The 12,804-nt window shown below is 51.8% G+C and overlaps 1 protein-coding gene across 1 annotated transcript in view; it reads left to right on the forward strand.

The window, feature by feature from the left end:
- VPS45 (vacuolar protein sorting 45 homolog) overlaps positions 1 to 11,605 on the forward strand; it is a 49,622-nt gene extending 38,017 nt beyond the window's left edge. The window contains exon 15 of the mRNA XM_024199075.3: positions 11,428 to 11,605. Within this exon, the coding sequence (XP_024054843.2) occupies positions 11,428 to 11,515 (88 nt within the window). The 3' untranslated portion in view covers positions 11,516 to 11,605. The remainder of the gene's footprint in view (positions 1 to 11,427) is intronic.
- Positions 11,606 to 12,804: the final 1,199 nt, after the last annotated feature.

A 12,804-nucleotide genomic window follows, 5' to 3' on the forward strand; every position in this document is an offset into this window, starting at 1 on the left:
ACGTCATTTTTCTTGTTGCAAAGCATTTGCCGTCCATTGAAAGCAACTGCTGCGTTCCACCCCAGAGGTGATTTGCCTTTGGACAATAGACTCAGTAATTCCTTTAGTACCTTACAAACTTCAGGAGCCTTTCAGACAAAAGGCACCATGGCAATGTAAGATTATTTACTAATGGACTTCATATATTAAATCTGGCGAGACCTGGTAAATTTCCTGAGCATTATTGACCCTGCAAGAACAGAACCCTAAAGCCATGTCGTCCTATGGCACCACAGCGGCTCCATTCTAAAGAGTCTGGGGGATTTGTTAATGATCTGTTCCGGAGAAAAGGGCAAACGGTTCTAATTTCAGATCCTTTTGGATTCATCGCTTTTTTTTGTGTAAATATTTGCAACTTACTTAGAAATCCCAGGATGTGAGGTTTGTAGATTGGTTTATTTTTATGGCCAGAAGAGAGCCTCTAATCTTCTTGTCTGACCTCCTGCGTAACCCAGGCCAGAGACTTTCCTCCAGTTACTGTCCTGAGCCCAAACTTCAAACAAGGCAGATTCCTCATTATTAATTATTGAGGGAATCAGACACGTATCTATCCCCTGGGGTTTCTTTGTGATATCTGTGCGCTAGACTGGTGGTTCTCAACCAGGGGTCTGGGGCCCCCTGGGGGGCCGTGAGCAGGTTTCAGGGGGACTGGTATTAGACTTGCTGGCACCCAGGACAGAAAGCTGAAGCCGGCCCTGGCTTTTATATGCAGAAAAACAGTTGTTGTGACACAGGTGGGCCTGGGAGTTTTTATAGCTTGTTTGGGGGGGAGGAGGGGGGCTCAGAAAGAAAAAGGTTGAGAACCCCTGACCTAGACAATTCCACTTTACCTCCTCCTCACTGACTGCACATTAAGAGGAGGTTTTTAACAAAGTGCAGTGGGATCAAAGGCTGTGACAGAGCTGTTTAATACAAGGAAGCCTTCCCAGGGTTTTATTGTATTTCCATCACATTCTGACTCCTCTGGTAATCCACTGGCCTCCCTGTAATGAACTATCTGTTATTCCTCCTGGATTAGAGCTGATATCTCACAATAAACAAAGAGATTTTTATAATAATACTCTGAGCAGCCAGTGTGAGCACGTTAATTCTCTGCTTTCATTGTCCTTACCAGTCCAACTTACACTCTCTGATCAACAGCTGTGTCTATGGGGCAGGGGAAGCCATTCTGCTTTTTTGGTTGTTTTTTAACTAAGCAGGAGACAAATGCGCTTTTGGAGCTGGTTGTGTTGTTGTGGTTCGTATCTTTGTGATGTTTGTTTAAAATACCCCACGCATTGTACAATGTATAGGCGTAAGCCGAAGGTATGGGGAATGGCTGCTTTGCAGTGTGGGAGCCTTTATTCTCCTTGGCATTAAGGCCCCTTTGCTCCACTTTGGCAGTGTAAAGGGGCCTTAAAGCGGGCAAAAATCTGTGTGTAACGTAAAGGAACCGTAGTATAAATGAACATCTGGCCGGGCGGAGATGGGGGGGAGGGGAGTGTGTATACACACACACACACACACACACACACACACACACACACACACACACACACACACACACACACACACACACACACACACACACAACTATACTTTGCTCATTTTGTGTATATATCCATACATGCACAGTGAGCGAAGTGTGTGTGTGTGTGGCAGTGGAGCATGCATTCCAAGGAATTCCATGTAAGTAAATTACACTTCAAAAATGTGACAAGTTCCACTAATCGAGTCCATCCTTGCAAATGAATGAAATGCCCGTGATTCGACAAGGAACAGGGGGGTTGTTTGCTAGAATATTACCAACCTGGAGGCCCTCGGGCCTTAATGATACTAAAACTGCAGATAAAATCTTCTAACATTAGTGGGAGCTAGGCTCCTAAAAATCTATCCCTTAAGGCCTGCTGAAATCCATAGGACCCCTCTCCGCTTCAGCAGGGTTTGAATCCAGGGGCCACGGGGCCTGATCCTGTGAAGTACTTAGTGCTCCTAAGAGAGGCTGAGTGTTAAGAGGCATTGAAGGAGCCGGCTGCTGCACAGGATTGAGCCCCGAGTATCCCTGTATCCTGCACGGTCTGTTCGCAGCAAATGTCATTTTGCAGCAGCTTTAAGATTTGCTCTGCCATCGCTGCGCTCGCCCTTGCTGGCAAAGCGCTGGGTCGGGTTTCTCCAGCCCCCTGCCCTTTCTTTTAAAACATTTGCAACATTAGCCGCATTAGTGTTGTAGCAACAGCTCCTCTGTAGAGCCTGGAGCTATTTAAACATTAAAGCGTCGGCTTGGATTAGGCCTGAGCGCACATAGAGAGAGCGGTAACTTAGCTCTGAATAGGGAGCGTTCCCATTTAAAATTTAATTGGGACCTTTCAGGACATCTGTTCCTCCATGTGACCGTCCTCCACTGGGACAGCACATGGGCTTGGCCCAGGCCCCTTCCATTGGTAAATGACCAGCGTCGTACTTCTTTTGTGTGGAATTCAACACCCTGCCTGCAACGGATTTGAAATTCAAGCTTGGGCTTGACAGAATCCCCCTGCATCCCAGCGCCTCAGTCGCTGGTCAAGGCCTTATCTCTGAAGTTCAACGAAAGCAGACTTTTCTCTTTGGGCGGTTTGCCCGGAGCGGTTCTGACTCCAGCAGCAGGTGCCAGCAGCATTTCTCCAGGGCGAGAACCGTTCACAGCGTTAGTTTCCGCTGATATCCAGTAGCGCAAGGCCAGCTTCTAGGGCCAGATTGCAGCTTCTTCCAACCCGGCGGGTTTGTCTCCATCCCTTCCTCTGCCCGCCTCACTGCTTCACGTGTTCCTCTCCCGAATGATAGATCGGGAGCGCTCTGTACGTATCACAGGGTGTGTCGCTTGGCGGGGGTTCTGAGTGCTGGCAGGCCTGTGGTGTGTTTTTTTTTATCCTGGGATGCCGCAAAATAATAACAGCTGGGTTTTTTTATTATTATTATTTTTGAATTGCCTTAATGAAGAAGTGCCCCATATTCCCATGGGAGGGGCATCGCTTCGCATCTGATCAGCGTCTTTGAGATATGCAGATCTTACCATAGTGTCCGAGAGATGTGGACACATGCCCAGTTTATGAGCGTAACCATAGCACTGAACTCTAAGGGGTAACTCCTGGCTTGGCCTGTGCAGCTCTGCATGGCCAGAAAGCCATAGCCGGGAGGCGACACTAGAAGATGTCTTGCCCTGCAGAGATGCCAATGGCTGGGCCACACGAGAGCTCTGCTGTATGTTGCATCAGGGGCTGTGCGCATAGATCAGCTGGGCAGGGACATAGCCACATCTAGGGGTGTGAGTTTTGCAGAGGACTCGTTCTTTGCGCTCTAGCGTTTAGAGCAGAGGTCTGGAAGCCTAGGGGCTCGGCTCTGTTCAGGTACTCGCAGCGCTCTCCTCGCTGTAGTATCTTGAGGGTTGTGTCGCTGCCTTATTGTGTGACCTGGCTTGTGTCCGTGCTCACCACCTTGGCAAGTCATCGGCACAAGCCTAAAAGGAGGGGCCCTGATTCTTGATTGCACTAAGGCCTGGTTATATCGCTCTGGTGGAAAGGAGAATTCAGCCCGATGTGTGACCTTCAGACTATCTGAGCATAACTAGGGCAGATGGTGCAGTGGTTGGAGCTCCAACTCCCAAGCTAGGAGATGCATGTTCCAGTCCCTGCTCTGTCACAGACTTCCCATGTGACCTTGGAGGAGTCGCTTTTGTCTCTCTGTGCCTCAGTTTCCCCACCTGTACAAGGGGGGGTAATAGCACTGCCCTGCTGCAGATCCCCTTGACTTCATCTGGAGTCATGCATGCCCAGTTTCCTTCCATGTAGAAGGACCAATCAGTTGCACACATACAAAATGGGAAATGACTGCCTTGGAAGGAATAATGCGGAAAGGGATCTGGGGGTCATAGTGGATCACAAGCTAAATGAGTCACCAGTGCAACGCTGTTGCAAAAAAAGCAAACATCATTCTGGGATGTATTAGCAGGACTGTTGTAAGCAAGACACGAGAAGTAATTCTTCCACTCTACTCCGCGCTGATTAGGCCTCAACTGGAGTATTGTGGCACCCAGAACTGGACACATTTCAGGAAGGATGTGGACAAACTGGAGAGAGTCCAGAGAAGAGCAACAAAAATGATTAAAGGTCTAGAAAACATGACCTAGGAGGGAAGATTGGAAAAACTGGGTTTGTTTAGTCTGGAAAAGAGAAGACTGAGAGGGGACCTGGTAACAGTTTTCAAGTTGTACAAGGAGGAGAAAGAAAATGCATTTTTTCTTAACCTCTGAGGATAGGACAAGAAGCAATGGGCTTAAATTGCAATAAGGGAGGTTTAGGTTGGACATTAGGAAAAACTTCCTAACTGTCAGGCGGTTAAGCACTGGAATAAATTGCCTAGGGAGGTTGTGGAATCTCCATCATTGGAGATTTTTAAGAGCAGGTCAGACAAACACCTGTCAGGGATGGTCTAGATAATACTCAGTCCTGCCATGAGTGCAGGGGACTGGACTAGATGACCTCTCGCGGTCCCTTCCAGTTCTGTGATTCTAGTGCAAACCAGGTCTTTACCCTCTCTGTGCCTCAGTTAACCTGCCTGTAAATAGAGTATCGTATTCACTCATCTCCCTACAAAGCTGAAAATTCATGACTGTAAAATGCTTTCAGAGCCTCTGATGGAAAACACTAGCAGGGTATAAATACCTGTTAAGGAATTTTCCATGTCTTTATAATAAAATCAGACGGGCTACCTCCCTTGTTTTTAAATTAGAGCTGGCAGGTCTGCTTAAAAATACCCTTGTTATGACTTATCAAAAAGGTAAAAGGGCCTTTGTGGCCATGTTCTGTGCGTGAAGAACACCAGGCAGTGACTCACCGTAAAGATAGACCTGGTGTATGAGGGACGACCTGCCACATCTGTGCACTTAATGAAATTCTTTTATAGCAGGCCTACATTGAAGATTAGGTTCAAGGCAATTTTGCTGCATCTACCCGTTGGTGGAACCACTTGCTAAATATAAACCTCTGACTCGAGCTCCCATCTGCTTCTTTCTTTAGCATAATGAACAGCAATGGAAGGGCTGAAAAGCTTGGGGTATTAATGGCAGATCCTCTTTTTATATATATACATAATTTAGTCTTTTTTTTTTTTTTAATTTAATTTTATTTACTGTGCAGGCAAATGTCCCTGCCTGGCATGGTTCCAGTCCTGAATTTCGATCTTAACAATCTTTGCAGTTGCCTGCAGGATTCAGGGCGAATCCGTTCAACAGAATAAGTCCAGAGCGGTCATGAAAACGTCTTGGGCTTTATCTACTGCTTCCCATCCTGAAGGATTCTAAAACTGTATCTATATCATGTACACAAGAGTCCTTCGCTCGTCACTGAAAGGCAGCCACCTCTGGGGTGGAACATGGCAGCTGTTTAACAGCCACCTGCAATGCTGTTCAACAGTGTTGGGAGCGGAGTGAAATGTGGTACACTATTGAAATGGGGGAGAAGTCCAATAGAATGGAGTTCCCTGACATGGAATTTGGCCAGGATTCCGGGGTCTAATGTCTTGTCTCATACTGAAATTCCCTGGAATTGTTCCCATCTATGTGCCAATGGCTTTACCTCATTTCCAAAAATCTGCATCTCCAGCTCCATCGTACCTCTTTGCTCTATGCTCAAGCGTTGGAGTCCGCACTGACTCCAAAGAGAGCCCCCCCACGACTGACTCCCCCACGCCCTGTCCTGCAGCACAGCACCCCCTAATCCCACACTGGGCCACTGGGGTCAGTTCTGACTGGGACGGAAGAGCGCCCCCTACTGAGTCACCTGCTCAATTCAGCCACGCCCACCTGACCAATTTCTCTGCTGGCTTGTTCTGTGCAAACCTGCCCACACCCTGCAGATCTCAGAACTTGCCTGGCACCTAAGGAAGAGGAAACGGCAGCAGGGCAGTTAAAACCCTGGTCTGCCATCACAGTTCCTAATCCCAGGGAATGTACAGGGTGACCCATTTACCCAGTTACAGGAATAGCCCTGTTGTTTTCCATGTGTCACTCCCCAGCCAGGGTGTCCCTACTCAGCAGAGTTCCCATAGCTCGAGCTGAGTGGATACAAGAAGTATCCGGTGCTTCATGTGGTTTTTAACATGCAGCTGGAGGCTGGTTATCCGTGCTAGCTACATGGATGTAGGAGTAAATGTGTGGCTAGGGGTACGTGAACTGGGCAGATCTTTGCCCAGCTCTCTGCTTCCTGATCTTTACCAGGCTTCTGATCTTTATAGATACAGGCGCCTGCTTCTCAGTCACTTTGTTCCTGTATCTGGGGCTTCACGACTCCTTTGTGCTCCTTGTATTCTTGGTCTGGGCTGAGGCCCACCTGGCCTCCCGTATAAATTGGAGTATGAGTTAGAGCAACCTCAAGGCTGCTCCGAGTTGCTCTGATTCCCCGGGGAAGTGGAGGATAGCTACAGCACACTGCACGGTAGCTGTGCCCCTGATCCACCCTCTGTTGTGGGGGCTGGGAGCAGGACCCTCATCAGCTCCACTCTAATTGGGGAGGGCCACTCCATGGGGAGATTCTCAAGGGGCCAGTTCTGGCCCCTTTTGGCATGAAGATGCGTTAGCACAGCTGTGAATCCAGCTCCTGGAGATAAAGCTAACGAGCAAGAGTCCCCTTTAAAATGAAAAGCAAGTCATTCCCTGTGGTTTTGTTATGGATTCCATCTGCTGCCTTTAATGCCTAAAAATAAAACGGAGAGGCGGAACTTTACAGCTGCATTCAAAGAACTGAGCGGCCACCGCGTGCGCGGGCCCGGCTCTCCTCGCCGTCAATCGGGACGTTACCCGCTGCAGAATGCAGGGCTTAAAATGGTGCAGGCATTTGCATCTGGTTCGATGCTTGATTTCAAAGCCTCATGATTCACCACCTTGGCAGGCAGCCCCGGATTCTGACGATCTATTTTGGGGGAATAACATTTCACAGGAATTTTTTGTTTTGTGTTGTTTTGCAGTGTCACCTGATTATTCTTTTTTTTTTTAAGGGACTTTAACACTGAAAGTAACTTGATCAGCGCATTGAGGGAATGAATCAACCCAGAGCCTGGTAACGGTGTAGAACATTGCGTGCGTAACCATCCTCCATGCAGCCCAGGTCCTGATTAGATCTTACAGGGGGGCGTCCCTTTCGTTTTCAAAACTCTTGAGCTGCTTCACAAAGGCTGGGCCGGGCCAGATCCCCAGCTGGTGTAAATAGGCATCGCTCCGTTGGAGTCACTGGGGCCAGATCCCCAGCTTGTGTCAGTCAGCCCCACTCCATTGGCTTGAGCGGGGCAACACTGATCTACATCAGCTGGGCCTCTGGCCACATCTGTGCTCGTGCAGACATACAGGGCTGAAGGGGTGTGTGTTCCCGGCTCAGCACTTCAACCCAATCATGCAATTCTTCTCCTACCTCCTCTACTTTGGGGACAGTGTCGTCTCAAGATTAGAGCAAGGGACTTGGTCGGCCGGACTCCTGGGTTCTAATCAAACCTCTGCTCCTGCCTGCCGTGTGACCTTGGGCAAGTTACTTCTCGGAGTAGCTCAGGTTTCTCCGGTGTAGACCGGGGGCAATGAAAGCCAGCCGACAGTGAGGTGGTGAGTCTGAATGAATTGTCTGTAAAGGGCTTTGAGATGCTTGGCTGGAAGGTGCTGTGTGAACAAAATTAAGTTGCTTGCTTGCCTCGGTGTTAGCGGCTGGTGGGTACTCTCCTTCCTTTGCCATTCCATGACCAGTAGGAGACGGGATCCCACCAGCAGCAGAGTGCTTTCGCCATAAGAGTCATACCATGTCTGCCCTGCAGTTCACACCTGTAAAGTGTGTGTGTGTGTGGGGGGGGGGGGGTTTTCCAGAGAGAGCGTAAAAGGGGGCTCTTGGCACTAGACTCGGCCTCAGGAGATCTGGCTTCAGTTCCGGGCTCTGCCACAGACTCCCTGTGACCTTGGCCAAGTCACTTCCCCTCTCTGTGCCTCTGTTCCCCGTCTGTACAATGGGGAGAACACTCCTTCCCTGCCTCGTATGGGGGCTGGGAGGATAGTCCTCAATCCAGATGCAATGCGGTGCTATAGTAATTTATATTGGTGTAGTGTCGAGAAACCCCTACTGAGACCAGGGCCACAGTGGGCCAGGTGCTGCACAGACACAGGCCCTGCCTCGAAGGGATGGTAACAAAAGATGGGTGGGGAAACTGAGGCACGGAGCAAGGACGTGACTTGCCGAAGGTCATCCAGCAGCTCAGTGGCAGAGCTGGGAACAGAACCCAGGCCTGCTGGGGCGGGGATGCCTGTTTCTTTAATTATGAGGGGCTGGGTTAAGTGGAAGCAGAATGCAGGTCTCCTGAGGCCTGGTCCAGGGCCCTCCCCACTGGACCACACTGCCTCTAGATACCGCAGGAGCCAGAAAAAAACCCGACAATGAATCAAAAACAATGCAAGTGGCTTTAGCCTGTTATCCTTTGGGGGTTTGTTTTTCTTGAAGGGATTGAAATAAAGCCCCAACCCGTAAACCACTTTGAGACGTATTTAAACCAATGTGTTCCCAAGGTTTAGCCTCTCGCTCGCGTGCGCTCGTCCGGATTAAGTTTCCCTGTGATTTGTGACGGGTCAGGCTGTCTGACTGGGTCCTTAATGCAGATAGTCTCCGTTTGGCTCTAACAAGCACCCACGTTCCCACATCCCTGCTTCTCCTGCTAACACACCCCCTGCAACCTGCTCTTCCAACTACGCCCTCTCCCAGCTGCTAAGTGACTCCATGCTCCCAACAGGAGCAAACCTTTACACTGGCAGCAGGGGCGCGTTTCGGGGTTTGGATAATCCCAGCCTCTTTGGACCGTCTGATCACAGACGGGGTGAAACTGCCAACTCCTCGAAGCAGCACCCGGCCCAGTGGGGCCTGATCTCAGCTGGGAGCACGAGGCACTACAGCAAACACCGCTCAACAGTAACGCCACAACGTGCTTGATAACCGTGAATTCCGTCTGTACCGCCCTGCCCACGACCAGCTCTCCCGGCGCTTTGCAGGCAGTAAGAGCGGGACTTTTCAAAGTGCTCCGCCTTGCCCCAACTCAGCTCCTGTCCAAACCGACGGGAGTTTTACCCTGGACCTCTACGGGGCCGAGTCGGGCCATTACCAAGCACTTCAGAAAATCCAACTCTCTGCAACCTGCCAGAGGGGCAGCTTTTATCCCCTGCTGTGCAGTTGGGCAGGTTGAGAGACAGAGGGAGGAAGTCATGGGCCAAGGGCGTGCGCTAGTCAGGGGCAGGAGTAGAACCAGGGCCGGCTCCAGGGTTTTGGCCGCCCCAAGCAGCCAAAAACAAAAAACCCGCGATCGCGATCTGCAGCGGCAATTCGGCAGGAGGTCCTTCGCTCCAAGGCGGAGTGAGGGACCGTCCGCCGAATTGCCGCCGAATACCTGGACATGCCGCCCCTCTCCGGAGCGGCCGCCCCAAGCACCTGCTTGACAAGCTGGTGCCTGGAGCCGGCCCTGAGTAGAACCCAGGAGTCCTGAACTCACGCGCTCAGGGGGAGCTGCCGTCTCCCCAGAAGATTATCATACTAACACGCCACCCCAGCCTTCGCATCGCAAGCTCGTGTCACAGAGATTGCTTGGGGGGCGGGCGGGCCAACCACGTGCGTTTCACAGGAGCTGGCCTCTGGCGGGTAGGTTCTCCAAGGAGGGGGTCACTGATTTGCAGACTCTGCTCCGTGTAATTCTTATACCGTCATCGTGATATCTGGGCACGCAGTAATGAGGGTGCGCGCCCTACGCTTTTTGTTTGGCAGGGTTTGGGGAAAGGCTGAAGGCTGTGTTGGGGTGGGGGGGTGGAAAGGGTTTTGATTTATGGCCGGGTTTGTTAATTACTCATCTGCATGTGATCACTTCATGAGCCTGGCTTAATGGTCCTGAATTCTGGAGGCACTCGGGTGCCGGCTGATGTCTCACTGGCTTCACTGGCACTTCAGCACATGTTTAAAGTTAAGTCTGGGGCTTTTTAACATTGCCTAAGAGATTTAGGCACTCAGCTGCCCTTGAAATCTAAACTCCCTTAAGCTCCCCTGCCAATCCCATCCGTACCCACTAGGGATAAATTTAAGCACGTGCTTAAACCCTTTGCCAAATTGGGGCCTTCTGTCTAACGGGACTTGCAGTTGAATTAATTGTCAGGGCTCCCAAGGAGTCTGGACACGATTTAAATCTAAACCAATGATCTCTCAATTGAACGCATAGACTTGTGAATGCCGGGAAGTAAAGAGACCCTTGCATTGTGTCCAAGTCCGGCCGAGTGGCTGGCAAGGGAGCTGAGAAGCAGTGACTTCTCAGCAGTGAGAAGCCAGAGGGCCCGCCTCGCAGGAACCCCGCCAACCCCTAGCGTGAAATGTCAAGGAAGCATTAGCCGGAGGTTACAACCCTCGCCTCTTCCTGCTCCAGCAGCTGCTCGGGAAAAGCCAGAGCACGTGGCTTCCTGGCTTTTTGAGCGAGTGGATACTGGCAAGGGAGAGCAGGGGCAGAGCCGGGGAGATGAGTAAATGCTGCCCTGATCAGGCGGTGTTGTGGTTCATTGCCTGGGGGAGGAGAGAGACCTGAGCCCTCCTCTGGGAGGAGGAGGAGGTGGAGGGCCCTGCTGCTTAATTCTGAATGGCTGGGCTGAGTGAAAGCATCAGTTGGTTTTGCTCTGCGGGCTGGTCGTCAGGGCAGTCAGTCCCCAGGCCTGGCATGGTACTTGGTGTATGCAAGCAGGTGGGCAGTGCGTGCACCCTCACCCCCACTCTGCACTTCAGTGTTCCCGGGGTTAAATCCCCAAGGCCCATTATAGGAGAGGGAAGAAAGCTGCTATGATCTCCCCCTGCATAACTCCTCTCTGACACCCCCAGAAATCCTAGAGCCAAACCTGTGTCCCTGCAGGCCCCAGGGATGCACGGGTAGCGGAGGTGCTCACAGGCTGGCTTGGCAAGCCCAGACCTGGGTGCACTCCGCCGTGAAGACAAACCTTGAGCAACTGCCAGTGCCCACCCGTTCTCCCCCTTCTGCCCACTGACCCGGCTCTTCTAGGCCTCCCCCTTGGAGAGGAAGCAGCACGTCTGGCGGAAACCTGCTAGTGAGGTGGGGTATTGTCTGGGGGACTGAGCATGACCGTAGGCGCCTGGGACTCCTGGCTTCTATCCCTTGTTCTGCTGCAGACTCCCTTGGGCAGGTCCCGGCTCCTCTCTGTGCCTCAGTTTCTCCAGATGCAAGGTGGAGACATCCCGGGGTACTGAGAGTAGGCACAGAGCTCGGAGCTTGCAGAGCGCTCGTGGCCTGCATGGAAGGCTTGAAACCAGGCGCTGTCTGCCTGGAGAATGAAACACTGGCTCTGGGCTCCACTAACTTTGACTCTCTGCTTGGCAGCTTCCTCGAGGAAATTTCAGCCTCTGGGTTCCGCGGCCGGGGCGCCGAGAGCTCTCAAATTACAGTGAGAGCGAGCAGCAGGCGGTGAACGCGGGGGGCCGCCGCCGCTTCCCATCTGGAGCTCCCACAGACTGACCAGGCGGTGGCAGAGCAGTGTTGGGCGCTCCCGCGGTCCATCCTGCTGTCCTGCTGCTGGACGACACGCAAGATGGCCTCTGCCGCGCCGTGCCATGCCCGAAATCCCAGCATCCTCGGCGTTACCTTCCTGCTCGGCTCTCTAATGGGGCGCGGTGGAAGAACCGCAGGGAGGTGGCGGAATCGTAGATCCCAGGAAAACATTACCTGTGGGTGCCCGGCGCCTTTGAACACCCAGCTCCTTCTGTGTCTCTTCATAACCACAACTGGCCTGCCCAGAATCCCCAGTTTCCTGCGTGTGTTGGTCTCTCCAAGGTAAAGGCTGGATGGGCTCTCGCAGCCTCTGGCTCTATCTGTTTGTCTGCAGCCCAGCTCCTCACCGGTAACTTTCAGGGTCTGGGCCTGTATGTTTGGAAGTTCATTAAACATCCCACTCTGACCAGCTCTTATATTTTAAATGATTCCAGATATTTGTCCGCCCCCCACCCCCTTTTTATAATGTCCATGAAACTAGCTACTTTCCTGACAGGCCCCGTTCTCGAGCCCCTGCGTCCATGGGGGAGAGAGCAGCACGGGCCCCTGTACTCCTTCCCCCTTTCTGTTCCCGTGTTGTGATCGGGAAAAGTTCGTGTGACACTAATAAAAATAAAATTCAGTTTTCTGGCAAAAACGATGGGTTTGGTTTTGTGATGGTTTGGGAAGCTTAGCCTGAATTATAACCCCAGGGCAGGGGGGAGGAGGAACATGCCAGAGTCCTGATCATAGGGCTAGCAGGCAGGCTATAGCGAGTGCTAACTGTGGTCCCGACACTGGCTCTGTGATCCCAAATGAGGAGTTGCTTCTGTGCCTCAGTTTCCCTATTTGTAGAAGTGTGTGATGACTCCATTCTGGCCAGTGGATCACTAGCAGCCTGACCCTGTGAGTTTGACAGGTGGGCAGTGGGGCCTATGCTGGGACAGGACTGCCACCTTCCTGGTTACGCCTGGCTTATGCTGGAAGATGCCAAAAGCTCCATCCGTTCTTCTCCGGGCCGCATCCTGCAGCCTTAGGCTGGGCTCAGGGGAAGAAACCGAACTCTGAGTGGGTTGGGAACAGAGTTCCAAGGCTCCAACTCCAGGAGCCTTGGAACCTCCAGACACCCAGGCCAGAATCCTTAACGCTGTGAGTGCCGTGGCGGGGCTGGGGCTAGCCCGTGGGATGGGAAATTGAGGCCCTGGGTCCTACATGCCTGCAGCCAGGCCT

This window comes from Terrapene carolina, unplaced genomic scaffold (assembly GCF_002925995.2).
Source record: "Terrapene carolina triunguis isolate 2854851 unplaced genomic scaffold, T_m_triunguis-2.0 Scaffold227, whole genome shotgun sequence".
Classification (NCBI taxonomy): Eukaryota; Metazoa; Chordata; order Testudines; family Emydidae; genus Terrapene; species Terrapene triunguis.